The sequence below is a fragment of the Lissotriton helveticus genome, chromosome 7 (genome assembly GCF_964261635.1).
Source record: "Lissotriton helveticus chromosome 7, aLisHel1.1, whole genome shotgun sequence".
NCBI lineage: Eukaryota > Metazoa > Chordata > Amphibia > Caudata > Salamandridae > Lissotriton > Lissotriton helveticus.
Window position 1 is genome coordinate 573835931 of NC_136068.1, and position 14243 is coordinate 573850173.

The 14243-nt window shown below is 43.3% G+C and overlaps 1 protein-coding gene across 8 annotated transcripts in view; it reads right to left on the reverse strand.

Annotated features, from left to right (window-relative positions):
- LOC144768773 (uncharacterized) overlaps nt 1-14243 on the reverse strand; it is a 9320023-nt gene that overhangs the window by 341237 nt on the left and 8964543 nt on the right. For all 8 annotated transcript variants that reach the window (XM_078652700.1, XM_078652694.1, XM_078652695.1 and 5 more), the window contains one exon: nt 1617-1891. In XM_078652700.1, coding sequence (XP_078508826.1) covers nt 1617-1891 — 275 coding nt within the window. The remainder of the gene's footprint in view (nt 1-1616; nt 1892-14243) is intronic.

A 14243-nucleotide genomic window follows, 5' to 3' on the forward strand; every position in this document is an offset into this window, starting at 1 on the left:
ATTTGCTAATAACTTTGGCTTTTGTTTGACGAATCTTCGAGAAATTCTCGTAAAAAAGGTCTATCCAGGTCAGCTCCTATCCTGAAAGTGTGGGGGTGATTCGTCAAGTGAGGGTTGAGAAAAAAGGGGGTCCCAAAACGCGTTTCCCCATATTAATTTCCATGGAAATTTTAAGACGGGCTACAGCCCGAACTGCTGAACGAAATTACCCCAAATTTGGAAAAAAGGTAGAGCTTGATTTAGAAAGTGACCTTTCTTTTAAATAGTGTAAATCCGTTCAGTAGTTGCTGAGAAATCCATAAAATAAGAGTAAAAAAATCAATTTCCCATAGGAAACCTTGGGCAAGGCTACAGGCGAAACTACTGAATGGAATTACCCCATATTTGGCAAAAAGGTAGTTCTTGGTTCAGAAAGCGGCCTTTTGTAAAATGGTACGAATCCGTTCAGTAGTTGCTGTGATCAAGGCCCTTTGGGGCTGAAACGTGTCATGGTTGCCATTCTGTGGAAATAAATAATTCATAAGCGCTAATTTGTGGTCCGTCCCCCTTGCCTAACTTCTAGATTGCCAACTGAGTGAGACCCTCCGCGATGCTCTTTCCTCCCCTGGTCTATAATCATTGATCATCATCTGGACCTCGACCAGCCTTCACCCAACCCTGTTCCCGCCCGTCCACCAGGACCTTTACTCTGCAAACTTCCCTCGACCGCTGAGACCTAGCCCTTTTGACTGATGCCCGGTGGAGCTCCCTCGTGAGCTAAAGGGGAGATGGACTTTGGATTCTCTCCTTGACCATCACTTACCCAGCCGGACTTTGGGCAAGCTCTCCTGCGTCTCTCCTGACCTTATCTCCCCCCTTCTCCTTCCTCTACCCCCAACCCTCTCCGCTCTACTCTTCCCCTCTTTACAGCTACTGACCTTTGTCCTCACCTGTCCTTGCTCTTAGTCCCCACCCTGTTTTTCTGTGAACTTTTTACCTCGCCACTTGAGACCTAGCTATTTTGACTAATGCCCAATGGAGTTACCTTGTTGAGCTAAAGCGGAGACGTGCCATGGATTCCCTCCTTGGACGTTTCCTACCCAGTCGGTCTTTAGACAGACTACCTGTTGTCTCTTCCCTCCTCCTCCCTCTTCTCACCTCCCCTTTGCCCCCTCCACTATTCTATCTCTCCTTTCTCTCCTCTCTCAATGTATGGCTTATTTTTTGACGTAACGTGTATTTTTGATTATTTTCTGTTACATTGTGGAGCCTAATGTAAAGCGCTCTGATACCTTCGGCTCTAGCCAGCACTATATAAAAACTCTTTAAATAAATAAATAAAAATAAATAGTGTCTACATGGAGCCACCACCCACTACCATCATGGAAGAGTTATTTGAAAGGTTTCTGAATCCAGTCTAGCATCTGTGACATTAAAAAAGTGAATGATCTGCAGGTAAAGGTATCCATCAAAATCATTTTACACGACATATATTGTTGAATGCTCATTAGAAAATGAAAACAGTTAGAAAATGAAAACAGTTATCTTCATTAACAACCACACTGCACCAGCATGACAAACATCTGCAAATCTAGGAAGTATGAGACCAAATGAATAAGGAACACTGTGCTTCCTACTTGTTGTTGATGTTCTTCTCTTGCTCGTAGATAAACACCGGCACGTTGACCATGCGCAGAATGTGGATTATGTTTGCTCTGGCTAAAAACTGCACTGAATCGCGAACATCATTTTCTTTCAGAGAGATGTGGGCAAATGAGGATATTGGAAAAGCGCAGATCATATCGAAAATGAAACCCATCTTCTTCCTCAGGTAGTGTTGGGAGACAGGTTGGTATCGTTTGAAATTTGTGCCATTTTCGTCATGATATCGAATGTGAAATTTAAAGAAAATCTAAAATAAAAGGAAAATATGTTGCAGTCATTTAGTTAATTATACTAAAGAAAAGTAAACAATCGCCAAACAATCCTCGGCCACATGTATAGGTGTGTTTTTTTTTAACTTTGCAAACCTGGAAAAGTGCGAAGTTGAAAATAAAACGGGGGTAGTGTGGTGGTCCTTCCTAGTAGTAAGCACAGGTGAGAATAACTACTGATGGTAACCACTTTGAAACTTAGTTCTGCAATTCCCTGCTACTCTAAGCCTCTTCTCAGAAGGTGTGTGATTTCCGGCTAGTGACGGGAAGTTGGTTGTGTGCTTTTGCTGAGCAGCATCTGATCACCCACTGTGGCTCAAAGGTAATGACAGGTAAATTAAATCCTTCTACTTAGTGCATCCTGCCCAGAACCTCCCACAGACACAATCAACCTGATGATTCATGGTCAGTGCTAGTCAGCAAATAATTTTCTGTTTTAATTTTTTTTAAAACATGTTTTATTGAAGATTATTACATTAACATTTACCAACTCCAGCCTTCTCAGCATCACTAATACCTTGCAATACATAAGTTACATCAAAGCTATATAGCTGCCCTTAATACTTTAGTCTTCGAACATCACAAATTCCCCACCTCCTCTGCCCTCCCCTCCACGAGCTGCGCATCCCTAATGATACAGACAGCAGTTAAAAAGTATAAGCAATACAGTCTAATTAATTTGGCTATTCATGCCATATTTGTTGTCAATGAAGAAATAAGTTACTTACTTGTAACTGTAGTTCTCATATATTGGAATCTTTCATAGATCCAAATGCTTGAATCTTTCCCGTTGTCGAGATGGGAGCCCCCGGTATTATAAAAAAAGTAATATCCTATTACACATAGAACATAAGGCCCTAGCCCTTACAGGTTTTGTAACATATCCCTGTCTTTTTGTAAAAATTGACTAAACTTAGAACCAGCCAATCAATAGACACAACCCTGTAGAACCTTCCTTAGAGAAGCTCCAGTTCCTCAGATTTTCCAAGCACAAGTGCGTACACATCGAAAAAACGGAGTTATCTCAGTGAGCCTTCTCCAGAGGAGGTGGGAGGGTCGCATGTGAATCTATGAAAGATTCCAGTACTGTAGAACTACAGTTACAGGTAAATAACTTATTTCTTACTCTAGTGGTGGAGGTTTCATAGATTCACATGCTTGAATCAGAGTAGCAAGCAGTGAATAACACATTTTCGGGTCATGTAATAACTAAGGATAGTCACATGAAATATTATCGCCTGAACACACACACACACACATCTGTAAGTCAATCCTTACATCTCCTTATATGTCAAAGAGCAATGCAGAATATACAGGGATGTATCCGCCATGAGCAGTCTTCCAGCAGTATTATTGGGATTGACACTCATACAGTGTTTACTTGAAAAATATGCTGCGAGAATCTCTTTTAATTTCACTTACTACCCCTAATTTCATCACTCGGAATTCCAGACCACAGGAAACATTTCCCACACTGTCATATCTTGATGGATGACCGACACTTCCGCTGTATATTCTGCATTGCTCTTTGACATATTCGGAGATATAAGGATTGACTTACAGATCGCCCTGAAGAAGTCCCAGACTGGGACGAAGCGCGTCGGCTGTACTGTTTTTTCTACCACGTACTGGAATAAAAGAGATCAAAACTGAGGAGCCTCGCTTTCATTATCATTTGGAGTTGGACTTCTATCCATCTTAATTGTTGTATTGAGCTTTATGACGTGGTGCACCTGTGCTTTTGTTTGAATTGTATAGTTCCTGTAGGAACAAGCACTGTGATGGTGGGTGCTGTTCGGCGTGCACACGTACCCTTATAGAGACGGAGGGGTTTCTTTCACTCTTAGAGTATTTGTAGGTTAGGTGCTGATAGAAAGAAGGTTCCACTGTCCATTCAAACTTTTTTACCACTTGGGAAATCTATAGTTTAATATTAATTTATTAAATTCAGTCTTGAGAATGCTATTGGTTTCCGCAATCTTGGTGATCAATTCTATTCAATGTACAACTGATTGTATTATTGTACAATAATTGGGTATATTATAATTTGGTTTTGTGTGGGATTGCAACAAATCATGTATTTTCGTGTTTATGCCCTATGACCACGGCAGCTCGGCGATATGCAGAATGAACCCACTTGCACAATGAATTAATGTGAGTAGTAGGCACATTGTCTTTTCAAAACCTAAGAATGGATTTTTTCAGGGTAATCAACTAGTATCAGCATAATGTGTCTGTTGATGCTTTGCCGAATATGATGAATATGCCATTGCATCGGGCGATGAGCCGATAATGACACTATGAATGAAATAGTTTGCCCGTTATCTAAAGAATTTATATCAGAGACACTATAAATGTGGCACTAAAGTACATGTATATATGTTTACAGATTTCTCTTTTTCTGCTGTAAATGGTGAATGTGATTATGTTTACCTCACTGAAAACCATTACAAGATGACCAACAGTTCTAGGGGACATTTGTCCACCTTTTATGTTTAAACACTTCACGTTGCATGTAACCTAGAATGTTTGTTTATATGTCGACTCACTTTTGCATAAAGTTACCAGTGAGCAAGGCGGTATCCACCGAAACACGCAGGGTGTGCTTTCTTGGCTTATGAACTTTTAATAAATCGATTTGAGCATTTTTTAGAAGGAGTGCACACGTGTTGCTCTTGGCATGGAAAAAATGTATGGATGACAGGGGGAGCTCGGACCCTGTAGTGCACCGCCGCTTCCATGTCCCGGCAAATCTGAGGAGGTGATAAGGTTATATATATATCCCGAACACTCCACTGCCAACCGGCTTTCGCAATTTCACAAAATAGAGCTCGAACCACAGTTCAGTGCACAGAATCTTCTTTATTGGTTCCAAACTCTGCCGGCCATTACGCGTTTCGGCACCGGGGTGCCTTGATCACATGACACGTGAGTCAGTCACCTGACTGTTTTTATACAATTTCTTTTCACCATGCTGTGTTAAAATGACAGTGCATTTTACATTTGTTACTGCAACCAGGATACTCTGTATGTTACATTGTATACACCATAAGCAGTTGTCTTTTTTACAGATCATGGTTTAAAATACCTTTGTCTGAAATCATGGTTTGAAAACAAACAATACATTGCGCCATCCTGACTCCCCGATCAATTCCTGTGCAAAACTTAGCAATGTGACAAAGTGCAATATGGTTGTACATAAATAGATATAAATACATAAATATATAAATAGTTCTAAAAATATATCATAAAATCTATATAAAAACCCCATATAAGATTGAAACTGTGCAATTATGGGTGTCAATACCCTAAATTATACTGTTGATGTAAACATACGACTTAGAACATTTCTGGACCGCAGATAAGTTCATGTAAAAACCAGCTGCCAACTTAAAGTCCCTGAAAGTCCATCTACCATACTCCTTGATTCTTCTCAACTATATCTATTTATTTATGTACCCTTATATTGCTATTGTCTAGTCATTGGTTATTTGTATTGTCCAACCAATTTAACTATGATACATAATCTTATTTTTTGTTACCACCTGTCCATGCAGTAACCCCTAATGGTTGACACAAGCCTCTGTCTTTAGTAGTGTGCATTAAAGTGCGATGACATTTTAAATGTGTACAAAAACCATAAAATATATACATAAAAACAAAAGATGAAAGCCTTTATCCTGCTATCAGTTTTTCAATGATATCCATAAGGTTCTTATCTTTTGAGCTCTACAATATACATACTACCCAGTTTCATGTTCTTCTAGCTTAAGCATCATTTCATTCCTGTTATTGATAACCCTGATCTTAAGCAGACATCACGATTCCTCAAAGTTATAAAAACCTGTAAATGGTATATTGTGTTTATCCAGGTTAAGAGAAGTATAAAGACTCACATCATAGGCATGTGTACAGGTCTTCTGTAATATTAAGGCCATTGGGGTGTTTGGAATTCAGTTCTAAAATATACCTGGTTTCCAATTTACGCAGGGTTCCTTCTCTGTTGCCCCTCTCTTGTTAAAAGGTACACTGTCAATTAAATATTACTTTCAAAACTTTGGGTCAGCTTGATGAAATTCATTAAAGTGTCGAGCGACGGGGTATACTGGATCTCGATTCTTGATTGCTCTAATATGTTGTAGAATCCTCTTATGCCCCTGCAGCTTGGTACTTCCCACGCACCTAAGCCCACAGGGGCACTCGAGGATGTACACAACGAATTCTGTTTTGCATGACAGAGCCTTATTGATTGTGTGCTCACCTCCCCCAAATGCTGTTTTAAAACTAGTGGTATTGGTGCCATGTTGATAGGCTTTACAGGTCTTACATTTGTAAAAGCCCTTTCTTTGGCTTAGCCAGTTCCCTTTTGGCTGTTCTATTGGATTGTTAACCACAAGTCTATCTCTCATATTGGGGGCCCGTCTATTGATAATGGAGGGTCTTGGTGGTAGCATGGGTCCCAGGATCGGATCATTTATGACCAATGGCAAATTTCTCTGAATGATACCATTGATCTCTTTATGTGGCTTGCTGTAGCCCACAATCATTCTAAATTCTTTATTGGATTGATCTGTGGTTTTTGCCGGCTGTACAGCAATGTCTGTGTCAACATTTGGTCCGGGCCCTGATATTGTCAATTTTAATAGCTTGTTTCTGCCTATTGCCTTGCTTTTGAGAATAGCTGCATAAATACATTTAGCATTATAACCCTGTACCAAAAATCTCAGTTTACTCTCTAGTTAGGCTTTTTTCAATTCACTTTCAGTACTACAAATGCGTTTTATAAGAATCATTTCCCCGTAGGGATGCTTTGGACAAGGTGCTTTGGATGAAGACTATTTGCATGTAAGACTGAATTTACCGCAGTGGGTTTTCTATGCATTTTAGTTTCTATCCTGCCTCCCTCTATATATACTTCTACATCTAGAAAGAGGACCCTGCCTGCACTGATTTCTGATGTGAATTGTAAATTGATGACATTCAGGTTCAACTCATGAATAAACGCAGTTGCTTCTGCTTTCGAACCATGCCAAATTAAAAACAGATCATCTATGTACCTCCACCAACATTTTACATGCTGGTTGAGGATGTTAGCAAATTTCCTAAGTAGGACCAGTTCCTCCCACCAGCCCATGTGAAGACGAACAAGTTACTTACCTTCGGTAACGCTTTTTCTGGTAGATACAGTATCTGCCTGTGGATTCCTCACCTTGTGAATATCCCCCTGCGTCAGCAGCTTCCGGAAATTCTTTTTGTAGCTTTGCGCCGATGTGGACCAACGTCACAGAGGCACGACATCGCGCGCAACTCCGCTGACGTCACCGACCCCATATTAGGCCCACGCCGGCGTGATGACATCAGTTCCGCCCCTTTTTTCCGTGCCTTCGAGGCACATGGACGGACCAATGGCAGTAGAACAATACAAAGTATACACCGTACACAATGTCCAGATTACACACATAGTGTGAAAACAATAAGGGAAAGCAAAAAGCAATAAACATTTCCTTTGACAATAAATATAAATAAATATATACAATAAACATGGTATACAAGAGTGGACAACAGGGAGGCGGGCGGGTCAGTGAGGAATCCACAGGCAGATACTGTATCTACCAGAAAAAGGGTTACCGAAGGTAAGTAACTTGTTCTTCTGATAGATACACCTGCCTTGTGGATTCCTCACCTTGTGAATAGAGTCCCACAGCAGTCCCCACTCCCGGAGGAGGGTGTTCACTCTTCTATACCAAGAAATCCTGGAGGACAGAGCGCGCAAAGTGGCCGTCCCTCCTTACCTCGGTATCCAAGCAGTAATGCTTCGTGAAAGTGTGAAGGGAGGCCCAAGTCGCGGCTCTGCAAATGTCCTCTACAGGCACACCTCTAGAAAGAGCAGATGTTGCAGACTTAGCTCTAGTAGAATGAGCCCTTATACCCTCTGGAGGTTCCTTACCCGCCAGGGAGCAGCAGATCTTAATGCATACAATTATCCATCTTGAAAGCTTGTGCTTGTGCACAGATCTTCCTTTCCTGCAGCCAGCAAATCCAACGAACAGCTGGTCATCCAACCTGAACTCTCTTGTCCTGTCCAGGTAGAAGCTCACTGCCCTCTTAGGGTCCAAGCGATGAAGCCGCTCCTCCTCCTTGGAAGGGTGAGGGGGAGGATAGAAGGTAGGAATGGTAACGGATTGCCCCAGGTGGAAAGGAGGTACCACCTTCGGCAGAAAAGCAGCCATGGTCCTAAGAACCATTCGATCAGCATGAATGGATAAAAACGGGGGCTTTGAACTAAGAGCTTGAAGCTCACTTACCCTCCTTGCCGAGGTAATTGATACAAGGAAGACCGTCTTGAAAGACAAAAGCCTCAAGGGACATGAGTGGAAAGGCTCAAAAGCTGAACCCATCAAAAATGTAAGAACAAGGTTCAAGTCCCATTGAGGTACAATAAAAGGAGTGGGAGGAAATTTATTGGTAAGGCCCTTGATGAACCGTAAAACAATAGGTGACTTAAAAAAAGAGGGCTGGTCAGGCAAACAAAGGAAAGCCGATAAGGCCGACAAATAACCCTTAATGGTTGCCACCGCAAAACCCTGCTGGGCCAAGGAAAGAGCAAATTGAAGATTATTGGACAAACGAGCCCTTAAAGGGTCAATGGACTTCTCCCCACACCAAGCAACGAACTTTGACCATCTATAGGAATAAATGGACTTAGTGGAGTCACGCCTGGCTGACAAAATGACATCCACCACATCGTGTGGGAGAGAAAAGGTACTCAGGTTGCCCCGTTCAATCTTCAGGCATGAAGGTGTAAGGTCTGGAGGTGGGGGTGTAAACCTGCCCCTCCATCTGGGAGAGGAGATCTGCCCTGTGAGGGCGACGGAGCGGCGGGTGAGAGGAGAGGTGGAGAAGGTCTGAGTACCACACCCTTCCTGGCCAATCCGGGGCGATCAATATAACTTGGGCCCGGTCTTGGCGAATTTTCCTCAGAACCCGAGGAATCAAGGGTATGGGAGGAAACGCGTAAAGGAGTTGCGAGACCCAACTCAACTGAAACGCGTCCCCCAAGGCTCCCTGCATCGGAAACTGGAGGCTGCAGAATGACGGGCAGTGAGCATTCTCGCGAGTGGCGAACAGGTCCACCCGAGGAGTTCCCCACGTCCGAAAGACGTGACGAACTACCTCTGGATGAAGCCTCCACTCGTGGTCGGCAGAGAACCGCCGACTGAGACTGTCTGCACGAACGTTCAGAACTCCGGCCAGATGATTTGCCATCAGACAAATCTGGTGGTCCTGAACCCAGGACCAGAGACGCAGAGCCTCTCTGCAGAGACACTGCGACCCCACTCCTTCCTGCTTGTTGACATACCACATCGCGGTCGTGTTGTCCGTCAGGACCTGAACTGACCGCCCGCGAAGGGAAGGGAGGAAGGCCTTGAGCGCCAGACGTATCGCCCGTGATTCCAGCAGGTTGATGTGAAGCAACCTTTCCTCTGGAGACCAAAGACCCTTGACCTCCAGGTCCCCCAGATGAGCACCCCACCCTAGAGTGGATGCATCCGTTATCACTGTGGCCACCGATGGAGGAAGTTGAAAAGGCTTTCCTTGCGACAGATTGCCTTCCACGCTCCACCAAGACAGATCCGCTGCAGTTTCTCTGGAGATCCTCACTGACTCCCTGAGATCTCCGTTGTGCTGATCAGGGCCGGACTGGGAACTGAAAGCAGCCCTGGCAAATTTTAGCAGACCTACCCCCACCCGGCGCGTAGCGAGCGAGCGCAGCGAGCGAGCCCGACAACTAGTAGGGGAGCTTGGGGGGGGTACCCCCCCAGAAAATTTGGGGAAACGACAGACCAAAATGGTGAATTTTACAGCACATTTTTCATTAGATATATAAATGTATCAACTTTCAAAGCCCAGTAAATAGTAGATGATGACCTTAAAGTGCACCAGGTTACCCACCCATATACATTCTTTCAGAGAGCACCAAAAATAGACACAAGCAGGGATTGCTCACCTGTTGCTCATTTCATTTTTCCTTGCTGAAGGCGTCCTGGACTGCGAGCGCGAAGGACTCGCTCTTCCTGGTGCTGTTGTGCTTTTGACTTGCTTTTAGCTCTCAGCCTTCACTCCTCGCGGAACCCGCTCCGCGGGTCCCGCATCGTCAGCGGTCTTTTGAACGGCGCTTTACAGCTTTGGCGCTTGAGCTTCTGAGGCGGTGGTAAAAGCAGGGCTGCGAGCGAGGGGAGGCGCAGGACTACCTGTCCCAGGAGCGCCTTACCCTCGGCATCTACACCAGCTGACCCGCTCTCCCTGCTGGCTCCTCCCCCACCTCAGCGCAGCTAAAGGCCAGCGAGTCAGTTCCTTTGGCGGATTGCTCACCTGTTGCTCATTTCATTTTTCCTTGCTGAAGGCGTCCTGGACTGCGAGCGCGAAGGACTCGCTCTTCCTGGTGCTGTTGTGCTTTTGACTTGCTTTTAGCTCTCAGCCTTCACTCCTCGCAGAACCCGCTCCGCGGGTCCCGCATCGTCAGCGGTCTTTTGAACGGCGCTTTACAGCTTTGGCGCTTGAGCTTCTGAGGCGGTGGTAAAAGCAGGGCTGCGAGCGAGGGGAGGCGCAGGACTACCTGTCCCAGGAGCGCCTTACCCTCGGCATCTACACCAGCTGACCCGCTCTCCCTGCTGGCTCCTCCCCCACCTCAGAGCAGCTAAAGGCCAGCGAGTCAGTTCCTTTGGCGGATTGCTCACCTGTTGCTCATTTCATTTTTCCTTGCTGAAGGCGTCCTGGACTGCGAGCGCGAAGGACTCGCTCTTCCTGGTGCTGTTGTGCTTTTGACTTGCTTTTAGCTCTCAGCCTTCACTCCTCGCGGAACCCGCTCCGCGGGTCCCGCATCGTCAGCGGTCTTTTGAACGGCGCTTTACAGCTTTGGCGCTTGAGCTTCTGAGGCGGTGGTAAAAGCAGGGCTGCGAGCGAGGGGAGGCGCAGGACTACCTGTCCCAGGAGCGCCTTACCCTCGGCATCTACACCAGCTGACCCGCTCTCCCTGCTGGCTCCTCCCCCACCTCAGCGCAGCTATATATCTCCCACTCGGTACCGCAACGCGGGAGCGTGCGGGAGCGTGCCGGGAGAAGCCCGGGACAAGGGCGGGACCGTCTGAGGCCGTCAGAGGCTGAAGTAGGCTGGGCTGGGCCCCCTCCCTTAGTTTTTGTTAAATTTGTATTTTGTTGTTCTATACACTGGTTTGTTGTATATTTTAGAGAACTTGATTAAATTTATCTTATTTTGTTCCCATGACGGCTAAGAAACTTCGTTCTGGCCGTGTTTTAGTAGGGAAATCCGGTTCTAAAACGAAATCTAACCCTTTACGTAACAAAATTACGTCTTCAATGCAACTTAAAGGCCAGTGTCAGCTTTTTAATTTATGGGATAAAGGGAAAGACAATTTGTTAGAGTCACAGACCCTAAGCGAGGCTCCAGATTTGAATGCTCCGGAGTCCGTTAATATGGTTATTAATGTGTCTTCTACCTTGAGTGTGGCTCCTAGTCCATCTTTCTTGATACCTTCTAGCCCCACTTTATTAAGGGGTTTGTCTTTGATGTCACATGAGTTGCAACTAAGTCCGAACGCTACTTCAGAATTATTGGGTAATAAGGCTTTGAAAACTGATAGTTCTGTTATTTTTCAAGCGCCTATTTTGGAAATTCCTAAAGTTATAGTGAACCCTAGTCCTTCGTTAGTTTTACCAGTTAATCCGCCCATTTTAGAAAGGGATTTTACTCTACCTGATATCGATTTAACAGCACACAAGGACAGGATGTTAGCCTGTCAGGGGAAATCTAGGAGTATCCCAAATCTAAATGAAATTATATCCATTTCAAGTGCGGGCCCATTAAGTAGTACACCGTCTAATAAATTAGATTTTTCCCTTGCTCAACTAAATTTTACCTCTTGCTCTGGTCCTATTTTGAATAATTTAGCTGAGGGGTCCCCAAGTAATGATGGGAAGTTAATCTCTAACTCATTATTTTCTTTGGAAACCATTTTATCCTCAATTTTGAGCCTACTTGAAAAATTTGTGGGAGGCTCTGAGTGTATGTTTGACACGGTAACTCAAATATTGCAAGTTCTTTTGCAAAATAAGAATGGAGCAGTGTCTGATTGCCAGCCAACGCTTGTTTCTTCGTTGGAGATCCCTAAAACAATTGCTCCAGGTATTCAAATTGCACGGGAGTCTGTTCAAACTCCTCTCTTTGTGGATAGTCAAAAAATAATGAACCCAGCAGTACTTCCAGCTGATCTTAAAACTGAGCTTAAAATTGTTAAAGCAGTTTCATCAGGGGCTAATTGTGTAGCTTCCAATTGTGATAAAATAGAGGAAGTTTCTATGTCCCCAGTCAATCATAAGCTGGAAACTCCCTCTCTCTTTCCTATATTTTCCGTACAATCAAAAAATGAGGAGATTTGTATAGTAAATACTGGAATAGCTGACAATTTGCTCCCTCTAAAACAAAAAAAGAACAGATTAAAAAAGAGAAAACTTATTCGAAGAATCTCTAAAAAAAGACAGAGAAAACTGCTATTTGATAAAAGTTTGGAACCGATTTCGGAAGATCCCCCTCAGGCTGAGCATTCTTTTGTTTCTCAGGAAAATATGATTGTTCCCCCTAGGGTGGAACTTGCGTGTACAGGACCAGGTCTTACTTCTTCCACTAATCCCTTTCTTTTTAAGGCTATGCCTCCATCCTGTAATCCTTTCTCTTCCCATTTGAACCCTTCAGCAAGGTCTCTCCAAGATGTTTCTAAGGCACTTTCTCCTTCTGTTAATCCTTCTTCCTTCCCTCTTAATCCCTTAGCAAGGCCCTTCCAAGAAGTTCCTTTAATTGTATCCATACCTCCTAAAGAAAAAATACATGTGGATACTTTGTTTCTTGATTTTTTTCCCTTATTTGAAACAGACTTGATCCTAAATAGATCTGCCTTACTTACTTGTTTCAAAGAGATTGAGAGTTTAAAATTAGTTCAAACATCTGATTTGGATGTAGTATATCTTCTTAACTCTTTGATAGGGAGATCTACAAGGGTGAAATTTCAATCAAAAATAGTGTCTAATCTTATTTTACAGTGGGCGGAGGAATTGCAAATCAGAGGTATAGACGTTGTGCCTTTCTTTGGGGAAAAAAGAAATCAAAATGCTGTGGCCAATCTGTCATCTTCCCCCAGTATAGGTTTGCTTTCATCTGATTGTTCTAGTACTAGATCGGAGGACTTAAAAATATGCATATCTAGGAATGAAAGGCGAGTGTTATATAAAAACCCTCCTCTTAAACAAACTGTGAATGATGATCAGTCTAAGTGGAGTTGGTTACCTGGAGTTTTAGCAAGTACATCTGGTTCCAGTAACAAACTGCATTCAAATTTTTAACAAAGAGTTGAAGCTTATGTCGTGGAATACTTCAGGCTTTAAAGACCATAAGGAGAAATTAGGCTTTTTAGATTCCAATGAGGCAGATATAATCTGTTTACAAGAAACATGGGTGGAAGGTAGATTAGCGCTTGAAAAGGATTATTTTGTGTTGGAAAACGGTGCTATTGCTTCTAGAAGAGGCCATGCAAAGGGAGGAATAGCATGTTTATTAACAAATAGAATAAAATGGAACTATTCACACTATCTCGATCCAGGGAAGTTGTTCCAGGCAGTAACCTTAAAAGATGTATTTGAGGATTCCCCGAATTCATCGTTGGTAGTAATAAACATCTATATTCCCCCAAATTGTTGCTATAATGATAGTTTAAAAACACTGTTCTCCTTTTTAACTAAAATTATGGATGCTTCTCCACCTCCTCATGTATTAATGTTTGGGGATTTGAATTGTAACATATCCAACTGTGGATTGGATGTATTCAGAAACATTCTCAGGGAGGAGTCTTTGAATATACCTCCGGCCCAGTTTCCAGTCAAAATTAAAACCAACAAAAGAGGTAAACTTGTCCTAGAAGGTCTACATAAAGTTGACTGTTTAATAGTAAATGGGAGGCTCCCTTCTGACATCCCAGCTGCTTTCACGCATAAGTCAAACATGGGAAAATCTATTATAGATTATGTTATGGCAGATTACGCCTTATTTTCCCGGTTGAAAAATATGAAGGTCATAGAGTCTAATCTTAGTGACCATAATGCGTTGATGCTTTTAGTCTCTGTCAGTCTTCCAAAAGTAGATTCTTGGAGTATGGATACGGACCTGGTGAATTTTGACTCCAATTCTGGGAAATGTTTCTGGAGCTTCCGCACTTTTGAAAGTTTGGAGGCTCTGTTGAACCAAACGGTCAAGAGTTTATCT